The sequence below is a fragment of the Eumetopias jubatus genome, unplaced genomic scaffold (genome assembly GCF_037043125.1).
Source record: "Eumetopias jubatus isolate StellerSeaLion01/CBP00866 unplaced genomic scaffold, mEumJub1_p1.0 scaffold_2, whole genome shotgun sequence".
Lineage (NCBI taxonomy): Eukaryota > Metazoa > Chordata > Mammalia > Carnivora > Otariidae > Eumetopias > Eumetopias jubatus.
In genome coordinates, this window is record NW_028274808.1 from 198,192,714 (window position 1) to 198,217,507 (window position 24,794).

Sequence of the window (24,794 nt, forward strand, 5' to 3'; positions counted from 1 at the left end):
CTGACAACCCTGCAGAGACGTGGTATCTTCTCCATTTTATAAAGGGTCCAGCTGTGGCTCAGAGGCCTCAAGAAGCTTCCTTAAGGTTACAAATGATATATGGCAGAGCTGGAGCCCAAATTCCTATCCTCTCAACTTAAAGTCCACTTTTTTCCGCTGCCCTACTCTTCCTGGAGGTTTATTTGTTCCCACAATCCTTGTTGACTGCCTGCAATGTCCGAGGCACGGATGCTGCGATGCTTAGACCTAGGCCGGAGACTAGCCGGGGGAATTGTCGTGGAAGGGAGAGCGAGGGAGCAGGGGTGTGGAGGGGCAGCCTCTGACCCCTATGCCGGTGGGACCCTGTGCAGGGGTGTGAGGGGAGAAGGGACTGGGTGGGGTAGCCTTAGGCCCCTGCAGTTCTGAGAAAGGCTTGGCTGGGCTGCTAGGGGATCTGTGACAGCCGGGGTGGCCGGGGTCTAGTGTTGGTAGAGAAGTCCAAGGACAGCCTGGAGAGCTGGCGGAGGAGGGAAGCTGGAGAAGGGGGAGGGCCGATAGTAGCTGTGGTCTGTGGACAGGTGAGCCTCACTAAGATTTCTCTAGAACTTGTGGAAAAGCATCAGAGAGCAGCTAGGCCTGGCCACTGCACGGCAGATGGGCTTAGCTCTTTCGACAGGAACAGATCTCGGAGACACTCTGGCGGATCAGGATCCTTCCCTGTAACTTCTTTTGTTTTTGGTTTTGTTTTAAAGTGAGTTTCATCAAGATGAGGATGCAGCCTGTTCAGTGAGAGCTTTGATGTAATGTGGCCTTTGCAGAAGAACCACAGTCGGAGAAAGCACACACGTGGGAACTTTGACGCAGTTAATGCAGGCAGGTGACTCCAGTGACCCTCAAAAACCTTGGTCTCAGGCTCTCCCTCACCTTGCAGCCTTTGCTTGATGAAACTCCATAAGAATGTCTTTTTTTTTTTTTCCAAAGATTTTATTTATTTGACAGAGACACAGCAAGAGAGGGAACACAAGCAGGGGGAGTGGGAGAGGGAGAAGCAGGCTCCCTGCTCTGCAGGGGCTCAGTGTGGGGCTCGATCCCAGGACTCGATCCCAGGACCCTGGGATCATGACCTGAGCCGAAGGCAGACGCTTAACGACTGAGCCACCCAGGCGCCCCTCCCATAAGAATGTCTTAACCTCAGCAGAGTACATTTTAACACTCACTGAGGCCTAACCCAGGAGTGGTCTCAGCCACCCCGAGGGAGGGCTTTATTTCCATCCCTCTTGTCATTCAGTTCCTTTGGTCAGCATGATCTCGTGCCCAGGCCGCACCTGCCCTGAGCGGCGCCCAGAGACCTGGACCTGGGACCAGGCGGGGGCCCTTCGCTGACCCCAGGTGGTTGGCGCCCCTCCGGGAGCTGCTGCTTCCTGCCCTGGTGGCTCTGTTGCTCCAGTATCAGGTGAAGATTTCTGCCCTTCCACGGGATACTTTTTCCCCCTGCATTTCATTCTCCCATTTCCAACACACATGCACATTTAGGAACAGTGTTTATAACCATTTTCCCCCTAGCTGTGGGGTAGAAACTGTCATGGAAATTGCAACTCCTCGAGTAGACTTACCCAGGCCTTGCCAGGGCAGGCAAAGGAGTACCTTGAAATGGATCAGGTAGCACCCTGCAGTCTGCCGTTGGCTAAAGTGGGGTCAGAGCTGGTCTCACTTTCCCTCTGGCTCAGGGTTCAGGTCTGTCAGCTTCTCAAAGTGTCTCTAGGTCTGTGAGGATGGTGAATAGTTGTGGCCAAACCAAAAGCTTTGATTAAGAAGGATATGCTAAATGCAGAGTAAAAAGGCTTTGCTTTGATCCTTTAAAATTCTGTGACAGCAAGGCTGCAAGTTGGATGAGGGGTGAACAGCAGCTTCCCAGCTGGACCATGGTGGCCCTGGTCTGCACCTGCCTCGGGACCCGGGCCACGTTAAGTGTCTTAATCCGTTAAATGCAGAGGTTTGGTTTAGCTCTGTGTTTTTCCATGCTGTGAGAGCCACGTCTGGCACAGAGCAGGTGCTCAAACGTTTATGGAATGAACAAATGAGTGAAAGGATTCTAGGCATGAGGCAGGGGTGGGTGGGGAGACGGGAGTTTGGGCAGTTCCCGCGCTCCTCACCTGTGCCCCTGGAACGTGTTTCAGGTGTCGTGTTGGGGTTTGCTTCTTTGAAAAATGTTTGAACAACCCTAGATCAGGTGAGGTCTCTGAGTATAAAGTCAGCACCCTCCTGATGCTGACGCCCGCCCGTGCCTTTCTCCTCACTGTCCCGTCGCATATACTTTTTGGGAAGCGGAAGTTGCAGAAGCGGAAATGGGCCTTCGGTTGGGTGCAAGGTAGGAAGTGCTGCAGGAGCTTCCCCAGGCTGCTGTAAGGAAGTGCCACGGCCTGGGCAGCGGACAGAGATGTATTCTTACAGTTCTGGAGGCTGCAAGTCTGAAAGGCAGCTGTCAGGAGGCTGGGCTCTTTCTGGAGTTTCTGCGGAAGGACCTGTTCTGTGCCTGTCTCTTATCTTCTGGTGTTCCTCAGCTTGTATGCACCTCACTCCCATCTCTGCCTCTGTCTGCATGGGGCCACCTCTATGAGTCTCTATCCCCATTTCCCTCATCTTGTAAGGGTATCAGTCATTGGGTTAGGGGCCGAACAGAGGTAGCTTGACCAGTGGTTAGAAGACAGCGGAAAGGAGCTACTAATTGGAAGTGACTGTGGTTCCTAGGACTTTGATTAGCATATCCATGTTCCCAAACCGGAGCGGAAATGTGGATTCTGGCTTATCTGCAGAGCAAATGGACGACGTGGGCCGTTGAGGATGATTTTTTTCGAGCCTGCGTTGAAATCACATTCTTCTAGCTTTAAAATTACTAGAGAACATGCCACCATTGCTCCCCAGATGAAGCTGCTTTGTCACCCCCACTGTGTCTTGCATATTCACCAAATGGTGGTGGTTTCTGATACTTAAATACAATTAAGGGTCACTTGAATCTGATGGGCAGGCCGTTCCTCTCTGAGTCTCACAAGTTTGCGTCTTTGGGAAGTGGGTTCTCTGGAAAGCAGCCGTAGAAGGTTCAGGTTCGGAATGCTGATGTTGCTTAAGAAGTACCCATGGGGGCAACACCTGTGTGACGCTGTCAGTTAAGTGTCTGACTCTTGGTTTTGGCTTGGGGTGTGAGATCGAGCTCCATGTCGGGCTCTGTGCTAAAGGTTCCCTACCCCCCTCACTTGTTCTCTTTCTCTCTCTCTCTCTTTTTTTTTTTTTAAGATTTTATTTATTTGACAGAGAGAGACAGAGTGAGAGAGGGAACACAAGCAGGGGGAGTGGGAGAGGGAGAAGCAGGCTTCCCGCGGAGCTGGGAGCCTGATGTGGGGCTTGATCCCAGGACCCCGGGATCATGACCTGAGCCGAAGGTAGACGCTTAACGACTGAGCCACCCAGGTGCCCCTCTCTCTCTCTCTTTTTTTTTAAGATTTTATTGATTGATTTGTCAGAGAGAGAGCAAGTACAAGCGGGAGGAGAGGCAGAGGGAGAAGCAGGCTCCCCACCGAGCAGGGAGCCCGATGCGGGGCTTGATCCCAGGACTCTGGGACCATGACCTGAGCCGAAGCCAGACGCTTAACGACTGAGCCATCCAGGCGCCCCTCTCTTTCTCTTTTAAAAAATGGTCCCTGGAACAATAGCTCAGTCTCAAAATTTTGGGGCTTATTTCATGTGAATTTAAAATTCTTCAAAATTTAATCCTACCTTCCTTTCCCCCATTTGAATTTGTCCTGCTTTGATGATTTGAAGGACTCCTGAAGGGGGATCCTTGGTCAAATGGGACTACCTGAGAGCAGAACGTAACTCCTGGACAGCTGGAGTTAGGTGCAGACCATTGCTGCTCAAGTCCTCCCCTTTGGGGCCAGAAGGACCCTTTGGGTGGTTGCAAGTTTTTACCAATCTGTAGCGGTGAGGAGCTTGACTCTGGAGTTAGCTTAGCCTGCTTTCAGATCCAAACTCTTCCTCTTTCTTGCTGTTTGGAGAAACGAAGTTTCTGTTCTGAGTTTCCGTGTCATCATCTGTACAAAGGGAATAATAACGGTGTCTACCTCATGGGGTGTTCAAATGCAGTGAGCATGCATGTAGAACACTTTGGTAGTAAATTCCATAAACATAAGCTGCTTCTTCTGTCGCTGGAGGAAAAACAAAATTATGCTATAAGAAAGGAAAATTATGCTATAAGAAAGGAAAGGGGGTAGGGAACCTTTAGCACAGAGCCCGACATGGAGCAGCGACACTAACCCTAGATCTGGGTGACTGAGCAATGGCTATGATCTTAGCAAACTGTAAGTAAAAGGAAATGTTCCTAGCCAGTAAAGGGTGTCTGCAGAAAACCCACGGAGAACGTCACTTTTAATGAGGAAGTGTGGAAACATTTCCTGTATCGGACAAAGGACACCCTGCTGATAACACCTGCTGAGGGCACCGTGGGCCAGCACAGCCAGGGGACAGCATTGACCTGCCCAAGGATCGCAGCACTAGAAACAGAAAATTGTTGTCGTCTGCAGATGTTGATTCTGTATAAAACCTAGGAGAGTCTGTGACCTAGTATCTAGGAATAAATGTGTGTGCTCAATATGAAAACTTACTTGAAAGATCTAGGGGGAGACCTAAATAAATGGAGAAATGGTCCTTATTCATAAATGGGAAGGCTCCGTAGTGTAAAGCAGTCTGTTTTCCTCAAATTGATCTATATATTTAATGCATCTCCAATTAAAACCCCAGCAGGGTTTTTCACAGAATGTGGTGGCTGATCCTAAAATCAGGAGAATGAACAAAGGGCCGAGCCCAGGGAAGACACTCCTGAGGAAGACTTTCGATACCTTGTGTGAAAGTCTGGTAGTTCAGAGAGGGCGGTGTTGGTGTGGGGATGAGTTACGTTGAGCACCGAAGAGAGCCCCAGACAGACGTGTGGTTACGTGAAGCTTGGGTCTGGTAGAGAAGTGCAGTTACAGACGGGGATGGGGGGCTGATCCATTAGTGACGCTGGCACAGTTGGTTTTCCATGTAGAAAAACATGCAATTAGGTGCCTGCTTCACTAATTCTAAATACAGGTAACTCGTAGATGGATTAAGAACGATAATATTTTATTAGATTTTACAAGGTTGCGCTGTGGTGACCAAACCCCCAAATCTCAGTGGCTTAAGCACCAGACAGTTCTTCGTGGCTCACATCACACATTGGCGGCCTTGCGTTCGTTGCTGTGGTGGCCTTCCAGGTGTCTTCTCGTCCTGAGACCCATGCTGAGGAAGCGGTCCCGTCTGGGTCCCGTTCTTCCTGTGATAGCAGAAGAGGCCAGGCATAATCCAATGATCACTTTTAAAGCTACATGGCCATGGTGTAGGTCATGTCCACTGCGGTCCCTTGGCCACACCAGTCACGGAGCAGTGCAGGGACGTGTCCTCAGCCTTCAGGGAGGCACCGCCAGTACATTTGTCACCTGGGCAACTTGGTAAAATGGAGATTCTTATTCAGTGGGTCTGAGTAAGATCTGACATAAAATCCGCCACCACAGCGACCATCTCCCCTCCTAAGCCCTATTGTCCGTTGCTCTTGTAGTAAAGGTCTCAGATCCTTGGGTGGGGGTGGGGGTGGAGAATTGGTTTGTAGGTAGTGATTTCTGCATAAATTACACCGGTCTTTGACCTTGTCTGTGAGGGGCTGAAACATAAATGTTCAGGGATCTGTAAAACAACTCTGGGCCCAAATCACTCTGTGGTTCTAGTTACTGGTTGTTAGGTAACACCTGAAAGATGCATCTGGATAAGATTACTCTCGTTTATCAGATATTTCTAGGGATTATTATCTTTTTTCCCAGAGTTGTCTGATTTCATATTCACTGGAGTAGAGTACTTATTACTAACCCCCGAATTAAATATTTCATGTGATAGAGAACTTGACCAGAATCTATAAGAAAAGCATAATAATCAACTTTAACAGGAGTCATTTGAAAGGTGACTTTTATTCATGTTCAGTGTTTGGATACTTAACTGTTTTTGTGTATACCCTTTTCTCAGCTGTGCATGTATATTTCTGTTGAGTGCCTATGTCTGCTTTTTACGTTATATTTACCTTTAATATTTATGATTTGAACATATCAGTGAAATTTTAAAGAGTTTTAACCTCTATAGAGCTCTATAGATGGTCATGCCAGTCTGTTTTTGGAGGAGAAGGATTTTGTTTTTTTTTTTAAAGATAAATTTTAAGTTTTGGGGCGCCTGGGTGGCTCGGTTCGTTGAGCATCTGCCTTCATCTCGGGTTATGGTCCCAGGGTCCTGGGATCGAGCCCTGCTTCAAGCTCCCTGCTCGGGAGGGAGCCTGTTTCTCCTCCCTCTGCTGCTCCCCCTGCTTTTGCTCTCTCTTGCTCTCTGTCAAATGGATGAATAAAATCTTAAAAAAAAAATTTAAAAACTTTATTTATTTTGGGGGGGGCTGGAGAGAAACCAGAAGACTCCTCACTGAGCCAGGAGCCCAATGTGGGGCTCAATCTCATGACCTTGAGATCATGACCTGAGCTGAAATCAAGAGTCGGACTCTTAAATGACTGTGCCACCCAGGTGCCCTGAGAAGGGATTGATTGATTGATTGATTTAGATTTTACTTTTTTATTTGAGAGAGAGAGAGAACACAAGCAGGCGGAGGGGCAGATGGAGAGGGAGAAACAGACTGCTGAGCAAGGAGCCTGACTCGGGGCTTGATCCCAGGACCCTGGGATCATGAACTGAGTCGAAGGCAGATGCGTAACTGATGGAGCCACCCAGGTGCCCTTGAGAAGGGTTTTAATTAGTGTAAAATTCCAATCCAAAATCTTTCACCTTTGTGTCGTACTTTGCTGGGTATTTTATTGTATTTTTTGAAACTATTATTTTATTGTTGAGGAATCCACTCCTGTGACCGTCAAGAAACCCAGGCTGGGTTAATAGTAACGAGTCCTGGAGATAACTCCACCTGACTCTGGACTTGCTGGTTGTGAGCACTGTCTTCTCTAACTCAGCTGAAACCCAGGCTCATGAGGCCTCAATCCCTGCCTCCCTATTCCTGGAAGATGCTAAAGCCAGCTGTGCAGGAGTCTTTTTCAGAGGAGAAGACAAACCCTCTCCTTTGCTTTATGAGGCAGATAGCAACCCCAAACCACAGACAGGTTGGGACCTGTGCAGGCCGCTGGGTATTTTAAAGATTTTGTTTATTTTTAGAGAGCAGGAGAGCGTGGGCATTAAGGAGGTGGGGAGGGAGAGAGGGAGAGTCCCAAGCAGACGGCACTGAGCTCAGTTTCACGACCTCAAGATCACAACCTGAGCGGAAATCAAGATGTGGACACCTAACCGACTGTGCCACCTGGGTATCCCAGCCACTGGCTATTTTAAATATATTTCCGGTAATATTGCATTAATAATATAAATACTTTAAAGTATTTATATTTTGGGTCTTTAGGAATATCACCGATGTAGGGAGAATTCCATAGATAAACAGTCATACTAATGCTACTCTACTTGACCTCCAAGAGTAGTGGGGCTTCTCAGCATGTTTCCCAGATTCAGGGATGCCTCAAAGTACACTTAAAATCAGTAGCTTTTCTTTTTCTTTTTTTTAAAGATTTTATTTATATATTTGACAGAGAGAGACAGCGAGAGCGGGAACACAAGCAGGGGGAGTGGGAGAGGGAGAAGCAGGCTTCGCACTGAGCAGGGAGCCCGATGCGGGGCTCGATCCCAGGACCCTGGGATCATGACCTGAGTCGAAGGCAGATGCTTAACGACTGAGCTGAGCCACCGGGGCGCCCAAAATCGGTAGCATGTCTGAATTTTTTAGCAGCTGTACTTGACGCCCAGCAAATGTTTCTGAACTACAGGCACTTCTCAGCCTGCCCTCCCACCAGCCCCTGGAGCATGCCCTCTGAGCGCCATACTTGGCTTTCCTTTTTTTTTTTTTTTAAGATTTTATTTATTTATTTGAGAGAGAGAATGAGAGAGAGAGAGAGAGAGAGAGCGAGAGCATGAGAGGGGGGAGGGTCAGAGGGAGAAGCAGACTCCCTGCTGAGCAGGGAGTCCGATGTGGGACTCGATCCCGGGACTCCAGGAGCCTGACCTGAGCCAAAGGCAGTCGCTTAACCAACTGAGCCATCCAGGTGCCCCATACTTGGCTTTCCTGTGTTGTAGAGCCACTGGCCTGCTTGCTGAGTTTCCTCCTAGTGGTGGCTCTGCCATTAACATGCTATTAGATCTCTGTCTTTTGAGCCACTACAAAACAGCTTGGTGGTTTTGTGCAGTGGAAATAAACCCAGGATCATTTCAATGGCTGTAAGCACCTCCTTGACACCTTAGGTGCTTGCCTTGCTGTTTTGCCTGTAACGGGCGCTGGTGCGGACGTGGTGCGTGTTGAAGGCATTGAATGCCGGCATAGCTCCTTAAGTGTATGTATTCCAAGGTCATAAATGAGGACTGAGGTGTGCCTAGGAGAAAGGGGGAAATCTGGAAGGTTCTGATCCCACGTAAAAAGGAGTTCTGATTGATGTACTGTATAGCACAATATAATTTATGCGGATTTTTAAAAGAAAAATAAAGGGGGCACCTGGGTGGCTCAGTCGTTAAGCATCTGCCTTTGGCTCAGGTCATGGTCCCAGGGTCCTGGGATCGAGCCCCGGGTCGGGCTCCCTGCTCTGTGGGAAGCCTGCTTCTCCCTCTCCCACTCCCCCTGCTGCTTGTGCTCCCCCTCTTGCTATGTCTCTCTCTGTCAAATAAATAAATAAAAAATCTTGGGGCGCCTGGATGGCTCAGTTGGCTAAGCAACTGCCTTCGGCTCAGGTCATGATCCTGGAGTCCCGGGATCGAGTCCCACATCGGACTCCCTGCTCAGCGGGAAGTCTGCTTCTCCCTCTGACCCTCCCCCCTCTCATGCTCTCTCTATCTCATTCTCTCTCTCAAATAGATAAATAAAATCTTAAAAAAATGTTATCATTTAACAAAAAATAAATCTTTTAAAAAAAGAAAAATTAAAGGAGGATGTACTTAATGATCTTATTCCTAAATGGTATCTTCAGTTTAACTTTTCAACCTTAGGAAATTGATGATATAAGGACCCTAGATGGTCTAGGTTTCCCTTATAACTTAGGGAATATGTTAAGGCTTTCTTTCCTTTTTTTTTTTTTTTAAGATTTTATTTATTTATTTGACAGAGAGAGAGACAGCAAGAGAGGGAACACAAGCAGGGGGAGAGGGAGAGGGAGAAGCAGGCTTCCCGCGGAGCAGGGAGCCCAACTCGGAGCTCGATCCCAGGACCCTGGGACCATGACCTGAGCCAAAGGCATAGGCTTAACAACTGAGCCACCCAGGTGCCCCTAAGTCTTTCATAAAAGGTCATATTTCCCAAAGTGTGTTGTTAGGAACACAAAAGAGGTCTATAATTAAATAAGTATGGAAAATGCTATCTCCTTTGTTTCCTTCCTGGAGGTTCCAGATTCACATTACCATATTAAAAGTTTTAAGATGTCCTAAAATAAATAAGCCTACTTTTGTTTCAGCTCTGGTATTTCCCTGATTTATACAAGAGGAAGAATTTCTGCAGCAAAAATAATAAATTTTTATATCACCTAGAATAAATACACTTTAGGGGAACTGTAGTAGGTTATACTTTAAATGATGACACTATTCATTTAAATAGCTTCCTAGGGACTGTAACTACATCCTAAGAATCACAGCTAAAGACTTGATTTAATCTTTTTTTTTTAAAAGATTTTATTTATTTATTTGAGAGAGAGAATGAGAGAGAGAGAGCACATGAGAGGGGGTAGGGTTAGAGGGAGAAGCAGACTCCCCGCTGAGCAGGGAGCCCGATGTGGGACTCGGATGTGGGACTCGATCCCGGGACTCCAGGATCATGACCTGAGCCAAAGGCAGTCGGTTAACCAACTGAGCCACCCAGGCGCCCTTGATTTAATCTTTGACGCATATAATTAATGGATGAAAAATACATGTACTTTGAACCTATTCTGAGTTCTTAAATATATATCTTTTTGCAAAATCAAATAGAGAATTTTATTCTGATCCTCTAAAATTTCTAACTAGTAGGGTATGTATCAGATAATTATATAAAAGTTTTATATTGAATTAAGTAGCTCTTATTGAGAGATACAAAATCTTACCAAAATACTGCTTACTACGCAATTTCATTTTGGAGAACCGCAATATGTATTACTTAGCTTATGGCTTTATATTAGTATTTTAAAAATGGCACTGTTTTACCAGTGAGCTTCAGAATTTCAGGTCATTTCTTCCCCCACCTATTGAAACTCAGAAGACCACTTTATAATTTTGAGATCAGTAGTTGAAAGCTGTAGAATTTAAAAAAAAATTTTTTAAAAGAGAGTACGTGCCTGTGCACGCTCGGGGTGGAGGGGGTTGGGGGGGAGGGACAGAGGGAGAGTGATGGAGAGAATCTCGAGGCTCCACTCTAGGTAAGGAACCCGATGACCCAGGGCTTGATCTCATGACCCTGAGATCATGACCTGAGCTGAAATCAAGCTTAACTGACAGGAGTCCCAGAAGCTGTAGAATTTTTTGCAGGGTCATTGGACAAGCAACAGTATCACTTTGAAAAACTATTTTAATACACCATGATCTAGTATCTTATTTGATAAATGCTTCGTCCTTGATTAAATGGGTTTCTTCATGTTAGAGCCTTTTGCATTTTCAAAATTCTAAAAATCTGCTTGTTTAAATTTTTTGTTTGTAAATTTGCTTAGTGTTTTGAAAATTTTTCTTAGAGTTGAAGGTCTGTTTAGTTTCTCCTAATTGGAGTTTTTAGATTTCTGAAATTTAGTTTTATCACTTTCCAACAATTTTTCTAAAAGCTTTTAGGATTTCATAATAATGAACTTTGTTCTAATGTTTGGATTTTGTTTGGTGGCTGTTTTATCGTTTGCAGGACGACTGTTTCAGATGTCAGTGTATACATATACTGCCTTTCCTCTGACCCAAAGGGCTTTCCTCATGGTTTTTCATTCTGTAAACTGCCTGACGTGTGGTTTGCCCCTTCCAGGGAAAAACGACATTTTTGTAAGTCTCCAATAAGGACTTTTTTGAAGGCATAAAAACTGCCATTCTGTAGCCCTGCTAATGAAATTCTAATGTCTAATAGATCTAGGTGAATGATAAACACTGGTTATTGTAATGTGATAACCTGCAAAGAGATGTCAATCTGGGAAAATCAGCCTAGCTTTTCAAACCAGAAATATTAACAGACGAGAATGAATTATTAAATAACTGGCAATGGCGGATTAAAAGTTAGAAATAAAATAATGTTACTTTGCATAAGCAGTTTACCTCCCTCTGGTTAGGCCCATTACAACTCTGAGAACTTAGAGGCTGACCCAGACTTTCAGTTCTGTTAGCGCGTGTCAACAGCACACCAGCAGGGGAGAATTTATCCAGGCTGGACTGAAAGCTCTTCCCTTTCGTTTAGTCTCATTACACACGTGATCTAGTTACCATTTGTTTTTGCTTTAGTGGGAGTCTATCTTGTACTTCTGACTCTCTGTAGAACCGGATCCTTTCACTGGTCATCATCAGTTGGTTCTTCCTTTTTCTTATCTTTTCAACTTAGAGACTAACTGGGTCTGCTCTGTGTCTGCAATTTAGTAAGCACCTTTGCTAGTTCCTGTTACTATTGAGTAATACTGTTATCTAGAAGAAGAACCCTACATTCATGAAATAACTCATTTTAATTATTACTGGAGAATATACGCTAATCAGTTCATTTCTGATAGCCTGGCTAATAAAAATGGAATTTAATCTCTATGCCGCTCTTCTATTTGCATGGAAAGCACTCATGTCCCACACTAGTCTTGATTATATTGTCTTAAACAGAAGCCTTATTCATTTCCTAGGACTTGGCACGTTTCTAGATGGGGAAGCGACTGTAGGTCTGACTCTCCATATTTACATTTTCAGATACAGAGGCTGAACAGGTGCATATGATCAGCTTTTAGCCTGTCATTTCTTCAGTGATAAGAGTTCTGGTTTAGGCTGTAGATTCTCTGTGGATTTTCTCTTCTGGTAATAGATTCTCGCTCTGAAGGCATGCTAACCTACTAAAGAAAATGAGCGATCCCTTATGTTCCAAACTGATGCACTGAGATTATGTATATGTGTGAAAATACCTTGTTATAAATGTGCCCTCTCTGATTTGCCGGGCAAATATTTAGGATCTTTGTGAAAAGTAGTAGAATCTAAAAAGCTAGAGTTTTAGTAGTTCAAACATCTTTTTTTATTATTCTGTTTTCTTCTATTTATATTTTGTATATCCTTTACCCCTCCCCTTCAGAATATTTTGTGTGTGTGTGAAAATTGTATTGATACTGAAATGAGGAATTATGAAAAGACAGTTTCAGGTAATTCAGGCCCTTGAATATTGAGCACTTTGTCAAATTTATTGTGAAATTTGTAGTGAGGAAGACCAGGTAAAGGTATGTAGTTAGTGTGAAGGCATAAATTGCAAAAGTACCAAACTAGATCAAAGGGAAGGTGGAAGGGGGTGGGTTTCAGTAGGAAGAAGTGTAAGTTGATTACCGAAGGATAAAGCCCAAAGCCCATTAATGTAGGATGGTAAATACAGAAGGAACAAACCTGAAGGTCATTGATTTTGTATCACTAACAGCATGCCCACTACCTGGCACGCATGAAGCCTCCAGCACACGTGTGGGTGGTGGCAGAATGAGCGGGGGCTCCTAGGTTAGAGTTGTTTACCACCTGGCAGCTGAGAACTTGACTGGGGCTCATTGTTTTCCCACACATGCTAGTATTTTGAATATTGTATTTCCCAAGGCTGTCTTTCAGAATTTATTCCCCCATTTAGATTTGGAAAGTGTTTAGTTTGACACAGTTTCGCTCACCTGCCAAGGCCTAACCATTTTGTTAATTAGCATGTGGAATATGTCACAGTTTGGCTTTGGAGAACTTCCAGCCTTGTCCTCCTCACACACAGGAGGCAGTTGGGAGGATAGTGTGATTGAAGAGTGGAGAGTAGGGAGGACAGTGAGTGCTCTCAGTGACACAGGAAGAGAGCAGTGTGGCTTTAAGTAGTTAGGGATTGGCTCGTTGCCATTTAGGTGTTAATGTTTCAGCAGTGCTCATGCCTTCTGAAACCTTCCTGAGCATGTTACTTTTGTCTCTTTTGTGGGTTGTTTTGTTTTTGCAGTATTTTAGTTCATCTGCCTCAAATATTCCACCCGGGTTGACCAGAATGCTGGTTTCAGTAGTGTTAGACTTTAGAGTTGTTTCCTATCAAGAGTCCCACATTTTGCCCCTTTGAGAGTCCTTAGGGCTGTTGACACCTGTTACTGTTCTTCCCTCCTCCCTGGCATGGGAGAGGAGTGGTTCCCCCAACCCCTATTTGGAGTGAGGCCATGAGATTTGCTTTGATGGGGGTGGGGGGTGAGGGGGATGTGGGGCTCACTTCCAGGAGGGAGTTTCCAAAGCGCTGGTGCATGCTTTGATGCAGATTTTCTTTGCCCCTGGTTCCTGGACTAGCAGGGTTCAAGGTTGGTGACTGTACTGTCATATTGTGTGCAGAGTCCCAGAGTGGTTGTGCTGTGATCATGCTAAGCATTCCTGCCAGTCTAGGATGGACATGGCTACTGTGATTTGGGGATTGTTTGTTTCTGCAGCATAATCCACCCTATTTTGACTAAATAACCTTTCTTCCTGAATTTTGAACCTTGAAATTTGGCCCCCATCTGGATTATTCTCAGTTTTCTTTTTGCTTTGTCAGTAAGCTTCATAGTTCTTGGTGTTCTGTATACAGTTTGACATTGTCACTGAACCTTCCATGATTACTTTCTACTGTAATGACATTTGCCCTGATGAAATTTGAGACCCATCAAACACAAAGGCAGATGTTTTCCACTTCCTCACACCGTCCCTCTAGAACATTGTGCTGTCTCAGGCTGTGCTTAGCATCCCATCTTCCTGGTATGAGGAGGAGTGTCTCCTACAGTCCACAGGTACATGGAGGAGGGTACGTGGATTCTGTTAAGCCAGTGACTCTTTGTTTAGTACAACATAGAGAATCAAAGCTAGTTCAATAGAACTTCTTCAGTGACAGAAATGTCCTATATTTGCACAATAGCCACTAGGTACATGTGGCTTTGAGCTCTTGAAATGTGGCTGGTGTGGCCAATTTTTAATTAAAATGTAAATAGCCACATTTGACTGGTGGCTGCCATTATTGGACCCTAGCACAGCACTGGGAAGATGTAATGTTAGGTGAAAAACAGAGAATACAGAAGTATGTATCATTATTTAGCCTGTTGAAATAAGAAAACATTTTAAGTTCTATGCAAAAGGAAAAAAAAAAAACACTGATAATGACCACACGGAAATACCATGAATTATATTAGGGTAGAGAAATTGTGTGTGGGTGTCCTTCTGTTTTGATATTTAGAAAAATACTTTAGCAAACTTTTGTAATGAAAGTAGATGTGATCCACTTGAGCAGAAAAGCAGAAGTGCTTGGAGAGTAGAAGAGCGAGTCTGTCGGTTGAGCGAGTCTGTCGGTTGGACAGATTTCCCTCCACAAGATCTGCACTTTGCGTTTTGTGCAGAGAAGCGCGATTTGGAACTGTTGACTGGTGCTCTTTATGATCAGTTGTGCTGTCACACAAGCAAATCGAGGACATGCCACAGATGATAGCTATGTTCCATGTTAGAAAGAGATGATGCTTTTGAAATAATTTTAATGTGTTTTCAGCAAACCTAAAAATATATGCACCATATTACAAAAGAAGAAGGGAAACACTTTGACATTTAAATTCCGCTGGTCACTTGCCTGCTCTGCTTGAGCTCTAAAGAAACTGAACTACAGAATGTCTGTCTTAGAGCTTATAGGAATCACTGCTGCTTGCACCCTAGATGACTCTTTAGGAACACAAATGGGGCTGTAATTTGAATTACTTCTAGGAATGTGTGTGGTGTTACAAAGAGGACAGAAAGACAGCATTATATTTCTTGGAAAATTGTTACACAAGGGAAGAGATTTTGGAAGATCAGTGAACTCCTTCAAAGTGACCCTTTATTCAATACCACAAAAAGAGCCTTCATTACTAAATTACTCATTTGAAACTTGTGGTCATGTCTTAATTATTTGTTGAAAAAGTACTTGGTAATAACTTAAATTCTAGATCTGTTTTCTTTTTTTCTTAGTGGACAAATCATTTGGGACTAATTATATGACTGAAAATATACAGACTAGATGGTTAAAGAAGTAAATGCTTTTATTTTTATTTTATTTTTTAATTAACATATAATGTATTACTTGTTTCGGGGGTACAGGTCTGTGATTCGTCAGTCGTACACAGCACCCAGCGCTCGTGACAACACCCTCCCCAGTCCATCACCAGCTGCCCCAGGCCCCCACTCCCTTCCCCTCCACGCTGTTTTTAAAATTCAGTTTGTTATCCTAGTCCCAGGTCTAACCCTAAACGTCCCGGGCCCCAGGGCCCTGACTCCTGGAGACCCAGGGTGGTGTGAGGTTTCCTGGGGGCATACTGAGAGTGAGCAGGGCATGATGGGTATCCCCCCACCCTCAGCACTTTCACTTCCAGTCTCAGATTAATATTAGGCCTGGAGGCTTTGATCGATACCCAAGCCTGCACAGAGTCCCCCAGTCTTGGGGGAAGATTTTCATTCACCACCAGGGCTATTTTTAATCCTTGATTAGAAATAGAAATTTCTAGAAATTGTACACCAGACCACAGAAAAAGCCCAGGGTGTGCGGAGCTCTTCTGTGTCTGTGCTGTTTGGGGATGGTGAGGCTTCTCAGGTCTCTGCACATGTGTACATTTCAAAACAAATAAAAAACTGGGCATCAAAGGGAGCCGTTGTATTTTTCTGTTCATCCTCTGCACCTTAACTACTTTGAGTTCTTTGCAGTGTAGCCGAGAACTAACATGTTAACAAGAGGGAAGGCTTTGATGTGACTAGAAACTGGTTCTTATAAATGAAGGAGATTTCATAGTTTGTTGTTTGTTTTAAGGATAGTAGGGAAATCGAGTATTTTTTTTTTTTAAAGATTTTATTTATTTGACAAAGACACAGCGAGAGAGGGAACACAAGCAGGGGGAGTGGGAGAGGGAGAAGCAGGCTTCCCGCTGAGCAGGGAGCCCGACGTGGGACTTGGTCCCAGGACTCTGGGATCATGACCCGAGCCGAAGGCAGATGCCCAATGACTAAACCACCCAGGCGCCTGAGTATTTGTTGTTCTAAAAGAGTAACACAAATACTACTCTTCACATAATCCCATCAGTGAAGGAACATGTAAGATAAAGCAGATATAAACAATTCGGGGGGGGGGTAGTTTCTAACAATATCTTCCATTTATATGACAGTTTATGAAATGCAAAGGCCGCAGAAACAGAGATGTACTTCTCCTTCACTCATTGCAACAACCTTGTGAGAGATTGAGGTGTAGAGAGGGCATGTATTTATTATTCTGTTTTACAGGTGAGAAAACAAAGACCCCAAGAAGTAATGGGCACAAAACCAGCTATTAAGTAGCAGAGGTGAGACTGATTACAAAAACCTAGATGTTATGACTGTTAGGATGGTGTACTTTCCTACCTGCAAGAGTTAAAGAAGACATAAGTGGTAGAGAAACTTCCATGGGCATTTAATTATAGCTGTGTATATTTTTTGCATCCTTAATGGAAACCATTTAAAGTTTGATGTAAAAAAGACAGATATTCTGAAATAAGTGTGTTATTGTGGGACTTTTTTTTTTTAAGATTTTATTTATTTGAGAGTGAGCAAGAGAGCATGGAGGGGAGGGGCGGAGGGAGAGGGAGAAGCAGACTCCCCGCACAGCAGGGAGCCCGATGCAGGGCTTGATCCCAGGACTCCAAGATCATGACCTGAGCCAGAGGCAGACGCTTAACGACTGAGCCACCCAGGCGCCCCTGTTTTGGGACCTTTTAAATGATCATTTATGCAGCCCAGTCTTTAGGATGATTTGGGTTAGTTTTGCATGGGAGAAAGATAACTCAAGATGATCCGAAGGTCGTCTTTTCTCTGTAAACCTGTGGAGAATCAGATGTTGAAAAAATGAAGTGAAGCAAAACAAAAAGCCTTTGAGTAGACACAGTGGTGCTTTTTCTTTAAAACTCTTTGGGAGGAGCACCTGGGTGACTCAGTCGGTTAAGTATCTGACTTCGGCTCAGGTCATGACCTCAGGGTCCTGAGATCGAGCCCCTCGTCAGGCTCCCCACTCAGTGGGGAGTCTGATTATCCCTCTGCCCCTCCCCCTGCTTGTGTGCAAGCTTTCTCTCTCTCTCTCAAATAAAAATAAAAAAAATCTTAAACTTTTGGAGAATTTAGTTAAACCGAAATGAAATTTAACTTCATACTTACTAAATTTCTCATTTGGGGAATGAGCGTAACAGTTTGAAATTTGGGTGTTTGCCAGCTATGTTCTTGAACTTGTCAGGCAGACATTAAATGGGTTTTGCCTAGGTTTGTCAGACCCTTTCTCTGTTTTGACCATGTAGTAGATCGTGCCCAAAATAAGTTTTAATTAAAAATCATGAGCCCACATACCTAGGAGACTTCTTTCAGTTCAGAACTGGAAATAGAGTCTCTCATTTGGTCAAATGCTCTCCCCTCTATCGAAGGCTTGCTTCTTAGGGAGAAGCAGGTTAGTTATGGCCCAATATTCTGTACCTGGTTTATCTGCTGACAGTTAGAGGTTCAAATTATGGAGAATGGGCACTGGCTCCAAAAACATTTAGACCTACCATTATGGTACAGGAAGAGCCATCTTGTAGCGTTTCTGTTTCAGACCCTGTTACTAGGGTCCACTCAGTTATTGCACAGACAACTGCCAAGTAGCCTGACGGTACCAGACGTACCAGCCCCTGCTCTTTCCCATGGTCCTCTGCAGTCCCAACTACAGAACTAAAAACTAAAAAAAAGATCATAACCGCTAGTGACTCTAGGGATATGGCCCATTATTTAAAGATGATATGGCGTCAGCTGTTGAACAAGTTCAAGGAAGAGTTGTGTTAGGGGTAAAAATGCAAGGGCAGATTTGATTTGATTTGATTTGATTTGATTTTTAAAGATTTTATTTATTTGACAGAGCGAGACAGCGAGAGAGGGAACACCAGCAGGGGGCGTGGGAGAGGGAGAAGCAGGTTTCCTGCTGAGCAGGGAGCCTCATGTGGGACTCGATCCCAGGATCCTGGGATCATGACCTGAGCCGAAGGCAGACGCTTAATGACTGAGCCACCCAGGCACCCCACAAGGGCAGATTTTAACCAGCTTTGATGAGATCTTGGGAGTTCAGTGTACTTCATTTTGCATTTGTATGCTGATTTTTTTTCACCCGCTTCTTGAATCCTTGCACTTGGCTAAAGAAGTGTGAAATCTCTTAATGACAACAGAGAGAATCCTATGGTTGGGTTGAAACCTTTTTTTTTCTTTTTTCTTTTAGAGAGAGAGAGAGAGCTGGGGAGATGCTAGGGAGAGAGAAAATCTCAAGCAGTTTCCATGCCTATCATGGAGCCTGACACGGGGCTCGATCTCACAACCCCTGAGATCATGACCTGAACCAAAATCAGTTGGACACCCAACAGACTGAGCCACCCAGGTGCCCCTGATTAGTTTATAATTTAGTTCCATGTCCTCAGAGAATATATTTTGTAGGATTTGAATCCTTTTAGTTGCAACTTTCTTTTTTTTTTTAATATATTATTTTGAGAGAGAGAGAGAGAATGAGAGACAGAGAGCATGAGAGGGAGGAGGGTCAGAGGGAGAAGCAGACGTCCCGCTGAGCCGGGAGCCCGATGCGGGACTCGATCCCAGGACTCCAGGATCATGACCTGAGCCGAAGGCAGTTGCTCAACCAACTGAGCCACCCAGGTGCCCCTAGTTGCAACTTTCTTTAGAGCCCAGAATACAGTCTTCTGTCTGATTGATAATAATGTTGCTCTAGTTTCCTAAATCCTTATTGATTTTCTGTTTACTTCTTTCAGTGATTGAGAGAGGGATTTTGAAATCTAGTACGATCATGGGTTTGTTTATTTCTCCTTGAAATTCTATCAGTTTTCATGCATTTGGAAACTCTGCTACCAGGTATATAATAAATAGGACTGTTACATCCTCTTGGTAATTGACCCCTTTATCATTTCGAAATGACCTTCACCTCTGTTAACCCTCTGCTCTGAAATCTGTCAGATATTAATGTAGACATTCCACCTTGTACTTTTTTCTTTTTTTTAAAGATTTATTTATTTTAGAGAGAGACTGAGTGTGAGTGAGAGAGGGCGAGCAAGAAGAGGGGCAGAGGGAGAGGGAGAGAGAAGCCTCAAGCAGACTCCCTGCCAAGTGCAGAGCCCAACACGGAGGCCAATCCCAGGTTCCCAAGATCACAACCTGAGCCAAAATCAAGAGTTAGCTGCCCATCTGACTGAGCCACCTGGGCCCCCTCCACCTTGCTTTTTGTCAGTGTTGGCATGGTATATCTTTTACCATCCTTTTACTTTGAACCTGTCTCTGCCTTTATATTTAATGTGGATATTTTTATAAGCAGCATAATATATCTGGGTCTTGCCGTTTTAAAAATCCAGTTTGACTGTCTGCTTTTTAATTGGTTGGTTCAACCGTTTCCATTTATTGTGATTATTAACAGCTATCATATCAGTCTGTCTCCAAGTGCCATTCTACCATTGCAGGGAATATGGAAGGAGCGGGTTACAGTAGTATTTGATTTTCCCCTTTGGCCTTTGTGCTCTGTTGCCCTCCATTTTGCTTCTATGTATGTTGCAAACCTCACAATAAATTGTTACTATTTTTGTTTCAATAGTGGAATTATCTTTGAAAGATACTGAAATAATAAAAATGTGGTTGTACTGTTTCCGGTGCTCTTTGTTCCTTTGAGTGGATGCACGTTTTGTTCTGGTGTCATTGTCCTTCTGCCCAAAGGACTTCCTGTAACATTTCTGATGGCTTTCTGCTGCTGCTGCTGGAATCTTCCAGCTTTTGCAAATCTGAGTCTTTGTTTCACCTTTGTTGTGGAAGATTTTGTGATGAGTATAAAATTCTAAGTTGATGGGTTTTTCTTCCAGTCCTTAAACATTTTTTGCCCGATTATCTTCTCCTTTCCACGTTTCTGACAAGAAACTTGGTGTCCTTATTCATCCTTTGTTCTACCTAATGTCTCTTCTTCCCGGCAGCTTTGAGCTTCTTCTCTTTACTCTTTGGATGGTTTTGCTGCAGGAAGCCTAGGTGTCAGTTTCTTCATGTCTCTTGTGTTTAGAGTTCAGCGAACTTCATGGATCTGTGTGTTCAGCGGTCATCAATTTTGGGAAAATGTTGGTCATTATTTCTTCAAATATTTCTTTGACTTTCTTCTCTTTCTCCTCCAACTAAACATATGTTAGATTTCTTAATTTATTCTTTTCTCTCTCTGTTTCATTTTTGTATGGTTTCTTTTGCAGTTTAAGACTCTGGACTCTTGGGGGCCCCTGGGTGGCTCAGTCGTTAAGCGTCTGCCTTCGGCTCAGGTCATGATCCCAGGATTCTGGGATCCAGCCCCACGTCGGGCTCCTGGCTTGCCGGGAAGCCTGCTTCTCCCTCTCCCCCAACCCCTGCTTGTGTTCCTGCTCTCACTGTCTCTCTCTCTCTCTCTCTCTCTGTCAAATAAATAAATAAAATCTTTAAAAAAAAAAAAAGACTCTGGATTCTTTCCTTCTGAAGTGGCTGATCTGCTGTTTCCCCATGCTGCCTGCTTTTTGTCTCTGACGTTGTAGTTTTCATCTGTAGATGTTTGACTTTCAATCTTTATATTTTCCGTTCCCTACTCATATATGGCCTTTTGTCATAATAACTGCTTCAGAGTCCTCTCTGCTAAATCTCACTTTTGTATCAATTCTGAGTTGGTTTCAGTGAATTTATTTTTCTCTTAATTTCTACTTCCTTTGTGCCTGTTTCTTTGCATGTCTGCTAATTTTTTATTAGGTGCCAACCATTGTAAATTTTACTTTTTTTTTCTTTTTTAAAGATATTATTTATTTGAGAGAGCACAAGCAGGGAGAGGAGTAGAGGCGGAAGGAGAAGGAGGGGGAAAAACTCTCCAGTAGACTCCATGCCAAGCTTGGATCCTGTTGTATGGCTCGATCCCATGACCTTGAGATCAGGACCTGAGCCAAAACCAAGAGGCGGACGCTGAACCGACTGAGCCATCCAGGCGCCCCTAAATGTTACTTTGTTAGGTGCTAGGTATTTTTTGTGTTCCTATAAATTTCTTGAGGTTTGTTTTGGGACCATAGTGAAATTAGAAATAGTTTGGTCCTTCCAGGTCTTCCTTTTAGGATGTGTTAAGCACACGCATTTCTGTCTAGGGCTAGTTGCTTCCCCTTCCTAAGTTAGGAGCCTTCTGAGTACCCAGTGTCCCTGAATTAGGAGGTTTTCAAGTCTGGCTGGTGAGCATCAAGTCCTTCCTGGCCATGCTGAGCATCAGGTCCTATTTCCGCCTAATCTTCATGATGATCCTTTCCTGCGCTCAGGGAGTTCCTCATATGCATGCCCTGATTAATACTCTGCTGAATTCTGGAGGGCTGCCCTCTGCCAATCTCTGGTGCTGTTTGCTGTGAGCTCAGGCTGCCTTAGATCTTTCATCCAGCTCTTTCAGCTGTTGCTTCATCTGCTCTCAGTCTTGGTTGATCTTCATTGAATGAGTACCAGCTTGTTACCTTGCTTTAGGGGATGTCCCTAGAATTCAGTGTATTGTTTAATTGATCTGTCTGCCATCCTAAGATCCAAAAATATTAAAGAACTAATGAAAAGTGTTTTAATTTTGAGAGTTAGCTGGAAAATTTCAGCAGGTGAAAATTATAGAAAAACGTTTGCTTTATCTGTTTTCCATAATTCAATTTTTTTTTTAAGTTTTTACTTATTTATTTGACAGAGAGCACAAAAGGGGGAGCGGCAGGGAAGGGAGAGGGAGAAACAGGCTCCTGGCTGTGCAGAGAGCCTGACGTGGGGCTCGATTCCAGGACCCCAGGATCATGACCCGAGCCAAAGGCAGACACTTAACCGACTGAGCCACCCAGGCACCCCTGTTTTCCATAATTCAGAAAAGACAGTATGGTAGGGAAAATTTTAAAACATAGAATATACATTAATGACAACTTAATCTAATAACTTAGTCCTATGGTAGGTTTAAACAGTTTTTCTTTATATTTAATGTATGTAAAACGTACTATGTAGTTATTCATGAAATGCAAGAAATGGAGTCTTAAATCTTTGGTGAAGAGTCTTTCAGACTTCATGTTTTACTAATAATTCTCCTTTAAAAGTCACTTTTTAAAAAAGATTATTTATTTATTAGAGAGAGCACGCATGCACAAGCAGGGGGAGCGGCAGGCAGAGGGAGAAGCAGGCTCCCCACTGAGCAGGGAGCCTGATGCGGGACTTGATCCCAGGACCTTGGGATCATGAGCTGAGCTGAAGGCAGACACTTAACCGACTGAGCCACCCAGGCGTCCCTAAAATCACTTTTTTTTTTAAAGATTTATTTATTTTTTTAGAGAGAGAGTAGGTGAGCAGGGTGAGCGTTAGAGGGAGAGGGAAAAGATCTCAAGCAGACTCCCTGCTGAGCAGGGAGCCTGACATGGGGCTGAATCTCATGCCTGGGAGACCATGACCTGAGCCTAAATCAGGAGTTGGATGCTTAACTGACTGAGCCACCCAGGTGCCCCTAAAAGTCACTTTTGGTAACCCTCTTATTGTCTGCTGAAATTCATGCTGAGCCCATGAGATTTACCTGTCACTGTGGTAGTTTTCGTCTTCTGGTGGCATGAGTGATTTAATAAGGCCATTAGATTAGTTTGACATGTTGAAAGTAGGCTAACTTAAGGGAAAGCTATTAAGAGCATGGCTTCTTTCACACAAGTAGGCAAACCGTCAGCCGAGGTATAGTAGAAAAAAGCAGGTTTAACCATCCAGCCTGGTGTGGCTATGAGCCAAATCCATGTTTTACCTTAACTTTTATGAAATAAGTAGTGAGCAGCCTTGCAAATCTTTTAGCCATACGAGATGATTACCTTTATGAAATCTTCAATTTAAAAGACTACTTTTTAACCATTGTTTAAATGAAATTACAATTTAGCTGCTTGTGTCTGTTACACTCAAAAATTGAACTAGTGATTTGTTACCACACAGATTCTTTCAGCATTAAGGATGAACAAAATTTTATTAGCCCAGTCTCTTGAGATAGCAAAAAAAACATTGTTTTGATTGAGCACAAGCACCACAATGTAAATTTCTGAGTTTTCCTTTTAAATGATATTAAGCTTAAAATTTTGAAATGTCACTTGTTTTAAAATGTCAAACATTATAGCAAAAAGAAATCCGTGTTCTAAAACACCAAATTTCAATAAAGTTCATTTGGATTTTTTTTTCCTCAAAAGATCAGTAATTTATATGTATGTATAATGCATACCTTTTTTTCTCTCTCATTTTTGTAGGTTCTGCCGGATACTTCCATTTGGCCTCAATGAAAGTAAAGTAGAACATCACATGTACATGTGTATTACTGTCAGGATGTTGATTCACTGGTTATGCCTGAAGAGGGAAATTCTGTTCTGATGGCTGACTGCCAGCAAAAATAGATGCTTATCCTAGATGTCAAGCATCTCTCCTTTCTACTGGAGTGAAAATCCCCTCCAGATACCAACAGAACATCAACTGCAGAAAATGCTTCACATTTTAAGGATGTCAGCAACCTAAATTCATGCGCCCTATCTGTACAGTTGTCGTGGATGGTTTACCATCTGAAAGCTCCGCAAGCTCTTATCCAGGCCCCGTATCTGTTTCTGAAATGTCTCTGCTTCATGCTCTGGGCCCAGTGCAGACCTGGCTGGGGCAGGAGCTGGAGAAATGTGGCATCGATGCCATGATTTACACCCGCTACGTCCTCAGTCTTCTGCTGCATGACAGCTATGACTACGAGCTGCAGGAACAGGTATCGCCCTCGTCGGGGTTGGGACAGCCCCTGGTGGTGTCCGCATGTTGGCATTTCTCTTCTAGAGCGCTCTTACGGGCCTGTTGGCTCGTCTGGCCACAGACCCCTGGCCTGCTGGGCGGCGTGGAGGGAGCTGCCCTGGCCCGGCAGCCGGGTGGGTCGGGCGGGGGGGGGCGGGCGTGAGTTTGGCTGCTTTCTCCGCTGGGAGACTTTCTCCACGTGGCCGCGCCCTAGCTCTGGTCTGGTTGCGGGCCAGGAGGGTGGCGACCCGCAGCCTTGCAGTAGCGCGGCTCTCTGCCGCTTAGGGGCCTCCCACGCAGCCACCGGGCCTTGTAACCCTTGGGTCTGGGATACTTTTTAACATTCCAGGGTTGAGCCCTTCATTTTCATGTTAAACTGCTGGTTAACCAAAGTGTGTGTTACCAACCAGTGGACTTAGAAGCTGGGTGAAGCACGTAACATTGCTGTAAGTCATCGTAGGTCACCCCTTTAGTTGGCCATTACAGGTTTATCTGATTTCGGTGCTGAGTTGAAAGTGAGAAAGTAAGCAAATCTAGGTTCTTGAGAGAGAAAAACAAAACAAAACCCAGTTCTGGTCCCACCTTCTAAGAATTGCTCCTGAAAGTGAGGCCTCCCTGTCACCAGTGACCACATGGGCTCTGGGTGACTTCTGTGTGCAGAGTTCACATGAAACCGAGTGTTTTGTGGCTATTTTTGTTGTTATTGTTCTAAACCATTG

The 24,794-nt window shown here is 44.3% G+C and overlaps 1 protein-coding gene across 4 annotated transcripts in view; it reads left to right on the forward strand.

Moving 5' to 3' along the window:
• KIAA0232 (KIAA0232 ortholog) overlaps positions 1 to 24,794 on the forward strand; it is an 83,630-nt gene that overhangs the window by 9,246 nt on the left and 49,590 nt on the right. For 2 of the 4 annotated variants that reach the window (XM_028086964.2, XM_028126858.2), the window contains exon 2: positions 23,559 to 24,055. In XM_028086964.2, the coding sequence (XP_027942765.1) occupies positions 23,825 to 24,055 (231 nt within the window). In that variant the 5' untranslated portion in view covers positions 23,559 to 23,824. Of the gene's footprint in view, positions 1 to 520; positions 853 to 16,449; positions 16,599 to 23,558; positions 24,056 to 24,794 lie in introns of those variants that run through there. The other 2 variants (XM_088021244.1, XM_028126868.2) reach the window with 2 other exon arrangements.